The following is a 14,851-nucleotide window of genomic DNA, read 5'->3' on the forward strand; positions in this document are numbered from 1 at the left end:
GACTGTGAGCCACAGCTGTGTGTGTAAAGCAGGATGTTATCCACGTTTAGCAAAATACATTCCTCCCAGTCCTCTACCCCACTGATTCCCCAGACAAGAGGGTTCTGGCAGACCCAGGCCGCTAGAGGTTCCAGTGGCAGTGCACAAATCATCGAGGATAATGGACAGCCCTGCCTCGTCCTGTGATGGAGGGTAAATGGTCGAAATACAATGTTGCTGACTCGCACTCTGGCTAGCGGGGCGTGATACAATAATCTGACCCATCCACAGACGTTCTGAAGCCTAGTGAGAACTGCAAAAAGATAGGGCAATTCTACACTATCCAAAGCCATTTTGTCATTCAAGGAAAGTAGAATGGAGGGTTCTGCTTGCTGGACCGCTGTCAGGTGTAACACCACACATAGGCGCCTCAGATTTAACCGCATGCCTCTACGGGGCGTAAAGCCAGATTGAGCTGGGTGTATAATCACCATGATCACCTTCTGTAGACAATAAATGCAAGAGCTTTGGCAAGCACCTATCTTTCATCATTTGAGAAGAGATATGGGTTGGTACGACCCACAGTCATCTGGGGGCTTACCTTTCTTTGAAATCACCACTATTGTGGCTATTCCTTGGTCCTCTGTCAGCTTTTCTCCTCCCTGGCTGATGTAACCATGTCCAACATGGGATCCGCCACCTTGTCAGCAATGGATGTATATAATTCGACGGGCAGGCTATTTGGCCCAGCCACCTTCCCTGACTGTAGGTCTCTAACAGCTCTTCAAATTTCGTTTGTCATGAGGCCTTGCTCAAGGCTCCATCTGTCTCCCTCCATTAGGACGGGGAGGGAAATGTCCTTCAGCAGATCAGCGCTCTCGTCACTTGATGTAGCAGTCTGAGAGGCATACAGATCTTCATAGTAAGCCGTGAATGCATCTGCAAAGGCAGCTCCTGTGGTGTGGGTAGTCCCTATATTGTTGCTGATTTCTAGCACCCAATTATGTTCCTTGTTCCTTTTTTCCAGCCAGGCAATTAACTTGACCGCTCTGTCACCCACATCCTAAAGGCAATGCTGAGTCACCAAAGCATAAGTGCGAGCCATTTGTTTGACCAATTCCCTCAGCTCCTGCTGTTTGAGGCACAGCTGAAGCCGTTGTCGGGAGTTATCCTCCCCCCTTACTGGGCAGAGGTATAAAGAACCAGGATTTTGCACTCTAGTGCCTCTATTTGGAGCTTGTCCTCCTTCTAGCCCCAGCCAAAGCCTGAACGTGGCCACGTATCAATGCCCTGTGATAGAACACAGAAAGAGGTCACTGTACCTTTGGAAGTATTGGTCCATCCAGTCTCTGATATTGTCTCTAGTAGGCCGGTCCTTAGGAAGCCATAGATCAAGAAGCGTAGCCATCTGGGTAGTCCCTGGGTGTCCAACCAGGTGCACCTCCACTGGGGAGTGGTCGGAGATGCCCTACGCTATATGGTTAGTGTCTCTAAATTGTGGAGCATGGAGGAGGAAAGTGAAGATATAGTCTAATCTAGAGCAACTCCTGTGGCCCGCTGACAAGTGTTTGAACTGCTGTTTGGTTGCGTTATGTGCTCTCTATAAGTCAGTCAGTCCCAATTTGTCCGTAAAGACCTTGAGCGGGCCAGGATTCCCATTGTTAGTTAGCACTGGTGCCCTGTCCAAGTCGGGGTCCATAAGGGCATTCATATCTCCCGCTAATATTAATATACCCAGTGCAATTCACAGCAGGGTATCATTAAGAGCAGGGAAGATCTTGGCATGTAAACATGGTATATATTCAGGGTATATCCCTCGCAGGTGCTTGTGTGTGCTACAAACTTCCCCAATGGATCATGCCATGTGTTATATGGAACTTGGGGGATTTTAATGAGGATTCCAACACCTCTCGAATTAGAGGTAAACCCTTGATGGGCCAACAATTTGTAGGCAAATCTGCCCAGTGCCTTATATGGTCTTCCCCTAAGGTGTGTTACCTGTAAGAGAATTAGGTCAGGGCCACCCTGCGGATATTTTACAGCACTACTGTGCCTTTGATTTTACTACCCAGTCCATTAACACTCCAGTTAAGGATTTTCATGGCTGGGTCTAAGCTAGGTGTCATGACGGCGCTGAGATGTAGAAAGGCCCCATATGGGGCCGCTGCATGGTCGCTCAAAAATGGGGCCCATCGCATGTGTCCTCCCCACCTTTAAGTATGCCTGGTACCACTGATATAACATGGTAATTGTAAAGCATAAACAAAGCAACAGCATAAACATGTGCATCCTGTAAAAAAAAAAAAAAAAAAAAGAAAAGATGTAGTGCCCTTCCACTAATTCCCACCACCAAGCCACCCTGCATCGTAGGCTCAAAACTGCCCACAGCCCCAACTTGCAGAGCGCCTGTCGCCAGTTCCCGAAAGTATCAAACATAGGGGTTGGTTCGCTCTGCTCAATCAGGCCGGACAAGTAAACTTATATCAAACTGTATATCCCCATATATTTACAATTAGCACATCACTAGTTTCGGCATTACCAACAAAATAGCACTGAAGTTATCTCTACCACCCCCCCTCCAAAAAAAGGCTGCCGGGTCTCCGTCGCCCAGCCTGGCATGATGTACACAGTGCCAGTCTGAAGGAGCTATCTCTGTCACGCATGGTCCCCTGGGGACTCAGCATTTAGGTTAGGCTCTCCATCTGCTGCAGGGGGAGTCAGAGGGCCACTCCATGTAGAACCATGCCGGGGTCCCAGGGAATTTCTTCTGACCCACTGTGCACCCGCCCTCCAGCCAGTCCTAGGCCTCCGTTGGCGCAGTAACATCCCATGATTTGTCCTCAGCCACTACTTGCATTCGTGCAGGATGTAACCTCATATATTTAACTTCCTTGGCGCATTGAGCTTTTTTAACCTCATCAAAGTTGCAGAGCTTTCGCTGAAACTGTAAAGTGAAGTCCAGGAACAACCTCACCAGTGTTTTCACAGTGGAGTTCATCTGAGGTTCCGGCTGCCTGGAGGATTGCATCCCGCTTACAGTTACTTGAAGTCGGGCGGGGGGGAATGATTCTTAGTCAAGACGGAGGCACCTGTGCCCAACGAGCCCTCTCACTAGTGAAGAATTTCGACAGACATTTGGGTTTTAGAGTATTCAGGATAAAGTCTTCCAAAAAGAGTTTCTTCACTCCCGTGGGAACCCCCACAACTCGTATGTTTCTCCTGCGAGCCCTCCCTTCCTGGTCCTCCAATTTAGCAGTCACCATTTTGGTCCGCTTGGTTAAATAACTGTACTTCTTCCTCCAGCCGCTTGCTGGTGGACTGCAACACAGCAGCGTTCAATTCGGCAGTGGTGACATTGTAAGAGAGTTTCTTGAAGTCAGCTTTCAGCAGCGCTACATCCACCGTAACTGCGTCAAGCTTCGGCTCCAGAGTGCCCTTGAGGTCTTGTATGGCAGCCGTTTTTTCCTGAAGAGAAGGCTTCGAGTAGATCGGGGGGGGAGAAGGAGGGAGAGACGCACCCATGGCATCAGCTACAGGCTTCGTCATTGAGTATTTGTCAATCTTGTTCAACTGGGGCTGGACTTTGTTGTGTATCAGCTACAGGCTTTGTCACTGCATAGTTGTCAATCTTGTTCGACTGGGGCTGGACTTTGTGGTGTACCATGTCACCCAGGGTTTCTTTGCTGCCCCCAGCCATCCCCCACCTGCAGATAGGTGCAGGGACCGGCATGTCCCCGAGGCAGTTTGCATGCTGTCCTCGCTGTCTCTCCAAGGCCTGCCACGGGTGCAGCTTCTTCAGGAGGGTACACTTCATCTCTGGTCCTCCGTCAAGTCGGGTCGGGCTGGGGTCACTTTATAGCAGTTATGATAGGTCACAGGATGCGGAGGATTAAACGGATGGCAGGGATAATATAGCTGGCAGTGACGGAGCTCAGCTAATGTGCAGCCATCTTTGGCGGTGCTAAGCCACGCCTCCCGACCCTGATCTAACATTACTTATTTAAAGTGCTGCACTGGAACATAATAAAGAAGTGAATTCACTGTAGAACTAGATTTTCACTCATATTCTGTGAGCTTATTAAATGAAGTGTATTCTTTAGAGAGCAAAGAAAACCATCCTCACATTACAGAAATGTATTTACTTTAGAAACTAGAAAGATTCATGTAAACGTGTGCACTAATATTTTCACATCTGAATTTAAATGTAGTTCTCAGTTGGGTTAAACTCATGTATTCAAAGTTGCATTGCATTTACTTAAACTGTAACACAAATGTTTTTTTTTTTTTTTAATTTATTTTTTTTAATTAGGCAGGCGGAGGGCACAACCACGTCACACAGGACTATCACCCGTCAAAATATCTTGCATGTTCCGGGGGGGGGGGGGGAGCAGAAAACGCCTAGTGGGGGGGCATCAATCACACAGCACTCACAGTCCGCAGAGCCAGGTATTCCTCTAGAGGGCTCCAAATATTTTTGGGACGTGATCTCTCTGGCACGAGTTCCCAAAATATTAACAGTTGGTCATGGCAGAAAGCCGCATCTCGCAACCAATCCGATCTACGCGGTACTCCCCCCCTACCCCAGCACATCGCTACTCTCCTCTTGGCAAGGAGCACAAGCAGTCCCACTAAACGTCTATGCGGGCTCTGCATTTCATCCATATATCCCAGCAGCGCTACCTTAGGGGAGAGGGATATCTCTTCTTTTATCATGTCAGCAATCGCTCGTCGCACCTCCTCCCAGTACTTATATACTTCCTCACACTCCCATGCCAGGTGGAAGAAACCTGCATCCGGGGCTCCGCAGCGGGCGCAGCGGGGGTCCGCCACCAACCCCATGGAGTGTAACTTCCTGGGTGTATAGTATATTCGGTGTAGGAATGTGAAATGCAGCAAGCGCAGTCTATAGTTCGGGGACAATGTTCTCATATAAACACAACAGCTACGCCATATCCCATCCGGGATGGGCTCCCCCAGGTCTCTCTCCCAGGCAGCCCGGGCGCGCATCACCAAGCCGCCACTCTGCTCCTGCGCAGCATTATACAGTTTGGTTATTAGCTTGGAGGGGGATTTCGCACTGCACAGTGCCTCCAAAGCCCGGAACTCGGGAGGAGCGGCCGGCTCTGCGAAGAACCGATCCCGCAGCAAGGAGTGAACACGGAGTGCACAAAAGCGCCGCAGCGGGGAGTCGTCACAGTTCAAGAGTGCGTCAGAGACACCCAGCAGTCGGCCATCCACTACCCAGTCTCCCAGCGTCTGCAAGTCAGCGTCCCGCAGAAACCCACGCACACCTCTATCACAGAACATCTGGCCGTCAGCCACCGCCATAACAGGTAGTGATGACGCAAAAGGAGCCTGCACCCCAGCCCGTCGCATCAACGCCCTCCATGCTCCCGCAGTGCAGGAGACCGTGTCTATGCCTCTGGGGCGGGGGAGTGCCCGCCCTCCAAGCAGACATATCAAGCCGTCAGGCCAGACAGAGTCACTCTCCGGAGCAAGATGCGGCATATATCGGGGCGGATTCAGCCAGAAGTACGCGAAATGTGCCTGGGCACTATGGTAATATAACTCCAAGTCTGGAGCTGCCAATCCGCCGCGGTCAAACGGCAGCGTCAGCTTTTCCCACGCAATACGGGGCTGTCGTCCCGCCCAGACCAGCCGCACAAGCGCAGATCTCAGGCGCCGAAAATAAACTTTAGTGAGTGGCAGGGGAAGATTTATGAATAGATACAGAAATTTAGGGAGTACCACCATCTTAATGATGGCGATGCGGCCAGTCAGCGAAAGAGGAAGGGCCATCCAGGTCTCCACCTTGCACTCCAGCCATGTCATCACTGTTTCATAGTTGGCAAGTCGGAGCGTCTCCGCGTCGCAGCTTAGGTGTATACCCAAGTAGCGCACTGGCCCGTCCGCCCAAATCAGAGGGTATCGCAAGTCAAATCTGCTCACCCCGGGGGTCAGTGGCAGAATCATTGATTTCGACCAGTTAATGGTGATCCCAGAAAAGTTCCCGAAGCGGACAATTTCATCTAGTAAGATATCCAGATTTTGCCTGGGATTGCACACATATAGCGCTATATCGTCCGCATATAAGGATATCAGGACAGGGCGCTGCCGGAATCTTAGGCCACTATTACTATATCTCTGACGCAGTCCCGCTGCCAGTGGCTCCATAGCAGCCGCAAAAAGAAGCGGAGACAGCGGGCAGCCCTGTCGCGTACCACGTGATACCGGGAATGGGGCTGATATGCTCCCGTTAAGGCGAAGCCTGGCAGTAGGCAGAGTATACAGCAGCCTGATCCAATTTACAAATCGCGCGCTAAGGCCCACTCGATTCAGAAGTGCAAACATATATTCCCAGGCCAGGGAATCAAAGGCCTTAGCCGCATCAAGAAACACAGTGGCCACGTCGTCGTCTGTCTCTAGTGATCCCAGCACTGCAAAGAAGGTGCGTAAGTTGTGGCTCGTGGATCTCCCGGGTACAAAGCCCGATTGATCTGGGAGCACCATTCTAGAAAGTAGTGGCTGTAGTCGAGTCGCTATCATTTTTGCAAGGATCTTATTGTCAATGTTTATCATGGAGAGAGGACGGTACGAATCGCATCGCGTCGGGTCTTTACCAGGCTTCAGGATGGTTATTATTAAGGCCTCCCGGAGGGAGGTCGGGAGGGAGCCCACCGCTAGGGACTCTTCATACACCTCCAGCAGATAGGGAGCTAGGATGTCCCCAAATTACTTATAAAAGGCAGGGGTCAGGCCATCAGTGCCAGGAGACTTATCCCCGGGTAAGCTTTGGACCGCCGCCTTCACCTCCTCTACCGTGAACGGCACATCCAGATACATCCTGTGTGCCTCTTCAAACCACACTAACGCAATGCTCTCAAAATACTCCTTCATATCTGCCACCCTGAGTCCCACCGGGGGCGCATATAGCTGCGAGTAAAACTTGGTGAATTCCTGCAACACGCTTCCAGTACCAGTCACCCTGGCCCCGTCGGTGTCTAATACTTCAGTGACATAATTGCTGGCCCAGGGGCTACGCAGCAGCCCCGCAAGCGTCCTCCCAGCCCTCTCGCCCTCTCCATATCTACGAGCCCGCGAATGTCTCCCGAGGAAGCATACCTCTCTAAGTGAGGCCACCTCATACAGTGACACCTCTCGTCTAATTTCCGCAAGTATCTCGTTTGACCATGTGGCCTCGAGACTCCGCTCCAGTACCTCAAGCCTCCTTTCAATATCAGCCATCTCTCGTCTTAATGCCTTCACTATCCCATGCTGTTTTGCTAGACACTCCCCACGGATCACTACTTTAAATGCTTCCCATACCGTGCCCGGAGAGTCCACCGACCCCCGGTTCTCCTCAAAAAATAGGCGAATGGCCTCTCGTATCTCCGCTCGGAAGGCGTCGTCCCGGAGGGCGCCACCGGGCAACCGCCACATTACCATTGGATTTAACTCACTAGGCAGCGCCATATCTAATAGTACCGGTGAGTGGTCCGACAGCGTGCGAGGGAGATGATTAATTGCTCTAGTCCAGGCCTCTACATCTTTAGTGCCCAACCATCGGTCAATACGGGACCAGCTGCTATGAAAGTAATTCAAACAAGTGCCTTCCCGCACACCTGCGTGTCTCCGCCTCCACAAATCTACCAGCGCGCCACTATCCATTACTGCCGTCAGTGCCCTTGCTGCTGAAACGTGCTGCATCCTGGCCACACTCTCACGGTCCAGCCAAGCATCCAGCACAACATTAAAATCGCCGCCCCAAACCACAGCCCCAGCTCCCAGCGACTCCACCCGGCGCCACACTTCCAGAAAGAATTCTGAGTCATCCACATTTGGCCCATACACTGCCACTAGCCGGCAAGCCCTGTCCAGCAGCATTCCGCTCAGCATTACATATCTTCCGTTGGGGTCGATAATGATCTCTCGTGTGCGCCATTGTAGCCCCTTACGAATAATGATTGCGACCCCTCGGGCATAACTGGAGTATGCCGAGTGATGAGTCTCCCCAACCCAGCCAGCCCTCAGTCTGTTAACCGACTGCGCCGTCAGATGCGTTTCCTGAAGCATACAAATATCAATACTATGTCGTTTAGCATAAGCCATCACCAGCCGGATTTTTCGGTTGTCATTGAGTCCCCGCACATTCCATGTCAAGCATTTCACAGTAGTAGAAGCATCATCCCCCATCCAGACCCCCAGCCACGCAGCCCAGCATATGGACACAGCCCACCGCCTGCCAGAAACCAAACAGAAAAAGAACCAGAAACATTTCCCAGTTTGCCCTCGCCTCCCCCCTCCCACCCAGGCCCCCCAATCGGACCCTAGAAGTAGCCCACCCAACCATCCCCGGAACCCAAACTGAGGGGATATAACACGAAAGAACCGGACTCATCCGTGGGGGCATAGGCCCGCCGATCGACCCTCCACCCTAAAAAGGGTATGGGAGAGTGGGGGCACGGACAGCCCCTAGCTATATAACAGGGGCAGGTTGTGTAGCGGACCCCTATTTCTCCACAGCTCCAGTGATATTGAGGTCACCAGTCCAGCGCATTAATCATTGTCACTAAGTGAGGCGTTTTCTGGGTTCACCTCCCCGGCCCCCCGCTGTTTAGGCAATCTTTTAACAAACTTATTCGCCTGCTTTATATCCGTGAAATATAACACTTTGCCCTCATGCCTCACTCTCAATTTAGCCGGATATAACAGAGCAAATCCTATTCCAGCCTGGCTTAGCGTACGCTTGATCGGCAGAAAAGCCCGTCTCTGTGCCTGTACTCCCGGGGTGTAATCAGGGAAAAAGTTGATTTCGGAGTTCTTAAAAGTTAAGGGGCTTTTTTCCCTGGCAAGCCGAAGCACGGTGTCTCGGTCCCTGTAATTTAGTAACCGTGCAATAATTGGGCGCGGAGGAGTGCCCGGCGGAGGCCGAGGGCCCAAGGATCGATGTGCCCTCTCAATCACCAGCATCCGCGACAACTCTCCAGGAAACAGCTCTTGTAGCATGTTCTCGACAAAGTCTTCCATGCGACTCATATCTGTTGTCTCCGGCAGCCCCACGATGCGGATATTGTTACGTCGGGACCGAGCTTCCAGGTCCTCATTCTTGTTTCGTATCACCTCCATAAGGCGTTCCATCTGCGCAATCTGTTCTCTATCGCCACTGCGAGCGTCCTCTATATCAGATGTGCGAGTCTCTAGCGTTTCAAATCTAGCATCATGGTCGTCCACTCGAGCTCTAATGCGGTCAAGCCGCTCCGTTACATGATCCAGCTTAGCGTCAATTCCGGCCAAACTGGTCTTGAGTTCCATGAACATGGCTCTCACGGACATCTCGGAGGACCCCTCCTCAGTGTCTGCATCTCCGGGCCGGGGTTCGGAAGTGGCGCCCCGTTTTTCTCCTCCGGAGAAGGAGAGTTTAGCTTGCCGCTTATCTGCTTTACCCATCTTGCAGTATTGCCATATGATGTAACTGAAGTAATCTGAATTCGCCCGCCCAGGTCAACAAGTTTCCAGCGCCGGAAGAAACAGCCCCTCGACTGTCTCACTTGCTCCACTAAGCCGTCTGGTCAGCTCCCGGCGCGCCCAGCGGCCTCCACTTCTCTCACACCCCTATACCTCCACGCATGGGCTCAGATTAGCTGCGTTAGTTTCAGGGGTACGACTCAGCCCACGAGGGCGGGGGGAGGGGGGTCCAGCCAGCCACTAAGCCGCTAATCCAGGGCGTTCAGGCTTCCGGAGTCCATAGGGCACCGGGATCGAAGAGTCATGTCAGCCGGGACCCCAAACCCCCGCCACACCTCCAGTCTGCCCTCTACCTGGCTCACGCTCCCAGTTCTGTGCTGGATTCCATGTGTGGTCCGCAGGACATCCGAGATTTCTGTGCAGGCAGCCGGGGGCAGTGTTCAAGTTCACCAAGCAGGTTCCTAAGCTGGCCCAGTTCCAGGTATACGCCTCACGCGGTTCCAGCACACTCCACCAGTGGTCGGTGTGCGCCGTCCGCCAGCCGGGCCCCGCGCCCTTCCGCCGAGTCTCCGGGATCCGGGGGCCCCCGAGGGAAACCCCTTCCGATGGGCGGGAGCGGCCCGCGAGTCCAGGGCAGGCTGCAACGCGCGCCCAGAATCAGTCACCGTCGTATTAAGGAGGAGGAGGGGGGGGGGAGCCGCGGCCCGAATCGACCGCCGGTCCGGCTTCCCCGAGTTCCCGGCCCCTCTGTCTCCGCGCCCCTCAATCAGGGGAAGCGGTCGCCGCCCTCGCTCAGCCCGCGCGCGCCTTAAGAGCCAGCGCGCGCAGAGAGCCACCAGCGCTAGGCCCCTCGGCGCTCACCCGTCTCCCGGGCCCCGGCAGCAGCCAGACCCGGCTCGATATCGCCGGCCAACCTCTCAGGGGGAAGCGCCTGGGGTCCGCTCCATTTCCGCCCCGATTAGGATGAGTTTAAGCGGATAAAGTGCCCGGCCCCGGCAGAGCCTCACCAGGTGACGGCCATCTTGCCCGGTGGCCAAGCCACGCCCCCCCAACTGTAACACGAATTAATTTGAATTTGATGTACTGACATTTTCATATATTTTGTAGTTATATGTGCACAACTGATACGCATTTAAATATGCACTATTGCATTATATCTTTAACTTGACATGACTAGGTCTGTATTTCTTTCAGCATGAAATAGTGTTTTTCCATTTCTGCTTCCATGTCTTTTTCTTTGCATGTACTTTCACATGGATTGTTAGTTTGAAAACAGATATACTGTATTAGTGATAGAGAGTCTGAGAAAGGAACCTTGGTGGCGGAACATGGAGAGACACAGCGTTAACTAACAGTCTCTGTTCAGTAATGTAGCAGGTGCTTAAGGCCAATGTCGTTCTCAGGACCTCTCTGGGTGAATCTACAAATGCTGTCTTAAGGTCAAACTTTTATGCTTCACATCAAAATTAATCTGTGAAAATGCTGACATCCATGCACAAAACTAAACTAAAAGCCTTTCAATAAGTTTAACTAAGTACATGACAACATATATTTTTAACTTAGTCACTAACCGTGATTTCCTGTTCAGATGTCCAAACACCACAGGCCAGCTCAAGACATAGCATCACCATCAGGCACCCAACATACTGAAAAGATGAAGACAGCTTGATAAACGCTACCAGGTCACAAAATCATGGCCACATGCAGCATGGACAGTAGCAACTTTTTACCACTTCATGAGCTATCATTAAAAAATGTATGTCTTAGAACACGCCACAAACAATTCTGTATCAATTAACTACCTCCGGACAAACACGTGTTATAAGTCATTTAACAAGATGACTTTTAAAATGGCTTCCATGATTCCTTTTCAAGATGACTCGGTACAACCCGCAATAGTCCAAATCATAGAAGGACCTGTAGTTTGGAAAACATCCTGCACAAAAATATGAAGCATCTGGAAAATACAAGCTTCTTCATTAATTCAGTCACTCTTCTCTGTAAGTTTGGATTATACTTTAGGAGGCAAAGTCAACTCAATTATCATTTCAATAAACAGCCTCTTTGTGAGTGACGTGGATTTGTAATCTTGAGACCATATCGTGTTTCTGTCTGGTTTTACAAACAGGTTTTGTGCAAAGTGTACTGTGTCTTGGTGTTTGTGCCTGATTCTACTTTAGCTCTTAGATGGTGTCTGCAAGCTGGGTAACATTGTAGGTGGAAAGGTAAATTCAATCATCCTTCTCTTTCATGGATGCTAGAACTAAAAAGTACAATGGCAGTTGTCACCGAAATTAGTAATTTCAGGAGTTAGATAATGCACTCTTTTTACAGTACGATAGTTCACATATTGACAATGAACCCATCTCCTGTTGGGTTTTTGGTTCATTTTGCGGGCCATCACAGTGAAAATAAAAATGAGAGAAATCTCCCATGGTGTGGGGCCATTAGATTTACATAAACCTCCTGCTCTAGGGTTTGTTTTAAAAAAAATTAAAACTTTGGTGCAAGCATCAATCACCAATGACAGACGCACACCAAGGCCCGTATTTAGACTCCGTTTGCGCCGAATTAGCGTCGTTTTTTTTCGACGCAAATTCGGCGCAAAACTAACGCCATATTTATACTTTGGCGTTAGACGCGTCTAGCGCCAAAGTATGGGCAAATAGCGTCATTTTTTCGCGTGAACGCCTTCCTTGCGTTAATGAGATGCAAGGAAGGCGTTCCTGTCTAAAAAAATGACGGCGACGCAAATGCGTCGTATTTATACTCCCGGGCAAAAATCACACCCGGGAGTTGGCGGGACAAAAAACCCCGCATTTGCGCCACTATTTAACGCCTGGGTCAGGGTAGGTGTTAAGGGGCCTGTGGGCTCAAAATGAGCCCACAGGTGCCCTCCCATGCCCCCAGGGACCCCCCCTGCCACCCTTGCCCACCCCAGGAGGACACCCAAGGATGGAGGGACCCATCCCAGGGACATTCAGGTAAGTTCAGGTAAGTATAATTTTTTATTTTTTTTAATTTTTTTTGGTGGCATAGGGGGGCCTTATTTGTGCCCCCCTACATGCCACTATGCCCAATGACCATGCCCAGGGGACATAAGTCCCCTGGGCATGGCCATTGGGCAAGGGGGCATGACTCCTGTCTTTACTAAGACAGGAGTCATTTAAATGGCGTCTGGGCGTCGAAAAAAATGGCGCAAATCGGGTTGAGGCGATTTTTTTGCCTCAACCTGACTTGCCCCATTTTAAGACGCCCTAACGCCATTTTCCCCCTACGCCGGCGCTGCCTGGTCTACGTGGTTTTTTTCCACGCACACCAGGCAGCGCCGGTCTGCTAGCGCCGGCTAACGCCATTCCATAAATACGGCGCCCGCATGACGCTTCAGAATGGCGTTAGACGGCGCTAAATTTTTTGACGCTAAACTGCGTTAGCGCAGTTTAGCGTCAAAAAGTATAAATATGGGCCCAAATGTTTCAATTGCTTTGTATGAACTGCCGTCACAGTGCAGTGCAAACTCCCAATCTGGTGGACGGGATAAAGGCAAGGTGGCGAATGTATAGTCCTCTGCCTAGTGATTAGTTTGTAAAACAAAGAACTGATGTCCAAAGCTCTGCTCAGAAGCCCTCAGCCAGTGCAATTAAGTGTTGTCGGGCCCAACACCAAGGCTGTGTAGTCTAAAATCCACCTTATCTCTCTCTAATCCACCACCAGGCACTCTCTTTCCATTTTTTTCACTCTTGCATGTTCTTCTTTCTACTTTTATGATGTTCTTTCTGTCTTTTTTTTCCTCCGTATTTACACAATGTCTGATGAGGGAAAAAAGTGCTGGTCCCCCTAAATTGAGTGTCAGTGGCTCCCACTGGAAGCCGCTGGCTTTAATTAAGCACTGCCACCTTGACTGCCTTTACTTCGTTTGCCAAATTCTAAATTGGGCCCATTGTCTTCTTCATTTCCCACAGCTTTTCTTTTCTGCTTTTTGGGGTAGGGGCATTCTTACGTAAAAAGCAAGGTTAAACATAATAAGTAATCCTTAGAACTGTGTGTCTGCCCTTCTAGACTGTCCATTTAAGTCACTGGCATTGCATTATGTCCTCTTTTGTCACATTCCCTTCCTAACTTCTCTGAGTGTAAACTCCAACATTAAGACTATCCCCTCATTGAGTATAAAAGTATTCAGCTGTAAAATGATTGCATATGACTTAACTATTAAGCCATTTATGAATAAGAGTCCTCTTTTAAAGATATATCACTGGCTTCATTCACCACTGGCCTCATTCATCCTTAGCTGGGGGCCCCTTTGCCACAGACCCACTGGCTTTTGAATCACAGCAGACCCACCCTTTTTTGGGCAAGCTTTCCAACATTCCTTGCTCTTGCATGGATATGTCATGTGGGGCATGACTGTACCCTATAGGAAAGATGAGGAATGAAGCCCACAAGTTGTAAGGAAAGACTCCTACAGCATTAGGAGCCATTGCTGTTTTGCTTTACAGAACAATATCTCGACTTTGAGGGAAAACAAAATCAATATCAAGAGGGCCACCATGGCTTAATGGTTCACCCAGCATTACATTTTTGCCATAAGTGCTGCAACAGTGGGAACACCTTCGTGAAAATAGGCCTCTGCCAACTCAGCACCTTGGCAGACTTGTATTTTGTCCTTAGTGTATGTTGTTTATGTTACTTGTATTTGAGTGTAAGATCTCCCCCTAAGAGTAAGCCTTAACACCATGCCTCCAGAAAGTCACAGCCTAAAAAGATGTGAGCTCACGATCAAAGGAAACAGAGGAAACACCTATCTCAATTACTGTGAACCTAGCGAGTCAAACTGTTGATTGAGCCACTTTATCAACATTTAAACTTAACCTTGTGGACATTTATTTAACAGGCTGATGATATCCTCTGTACTAAGCACTTTCAATGACTTAATATCTTTGAAATGAGAGAAAGAAAAATACTCTTTTAAAAGTTTGATACCCTTAATTGAGGTTTTCAACTCTGGACACTGAAGCAATGCATTTGAGTGGCAATCAGGTGCATCTGTCTACAGAATTCCCTTTCTTAATCTACAAACAAATATCTGTTTACACAGTTTTGAAGAACGGGTAAAGTTATGCAAATATTTGCTTGAAATTAAGTAATTGCATACTAGAGCTAGCAACTTCGGCAAATGTTGTCCCATAAAAGTTCCACTTGCTCTTTCCCACTGCATGTTCATGTCCACACAATACCTAGAGGACTGTGTTGAGATGTATTCTAGAGCGTAGCAGGACATTTTGTCATCTTGAGGTGGTGGAAATCATTACTAGCCATGAATGCCTGCCTTTCCCCATTCCCTCTGCATAATTATGTCAAACAAAGATGATAATATATTCTAATATTTTGGAACAACCAGGAGGATGTT

At 49.8% G+C, this 14,851-nt stretch overlaps 1 protein-coding gene across 3 annotated transcripts in view; it reads right to left on the reverse strand.

Annotated features, from left to right (window-relative positions):
* TSPAN12 (tetraspanin 12) overlaps nucleotides 1-14,851 on the reverse strand; it is a 300,631-nt gene that overhangs the window by 112,304 nt on the left and 173,476 nt on the right. For all 3 annotated transcript variants that reach the window (XM_069229859.1, XM_069229858.1, XM_069229860.1), the window contains one exon: nucleotides 11,016-11,090. In XM_069229859.1, coding sequence (XP_069085960.1) covers nucleotides 11,016-11,090 — 75 coding nt within the window. The remainder of the gene's footprint in view (nucleotides 1-11,015; nucleotides 11,091-14,851) is intronic.

The sequence above is a fragment of the Pleurodeles waltl genome, chromosome 4_1 (assembly GCF_031143425.1).
Source record: "Pleurodeles waltl isolate 20211129_DDA chromosome 4_1, aPleWal1.hap1.20221129, whole genome shotgun sequence".
Classification (NCBI taxonomy): domain Eukaryota; kingdom Metazoa; phylum Chordata; class Amphibia; order Caudata; family Salamandridae; genus Pleurodeles; species Pleurodeles waltl.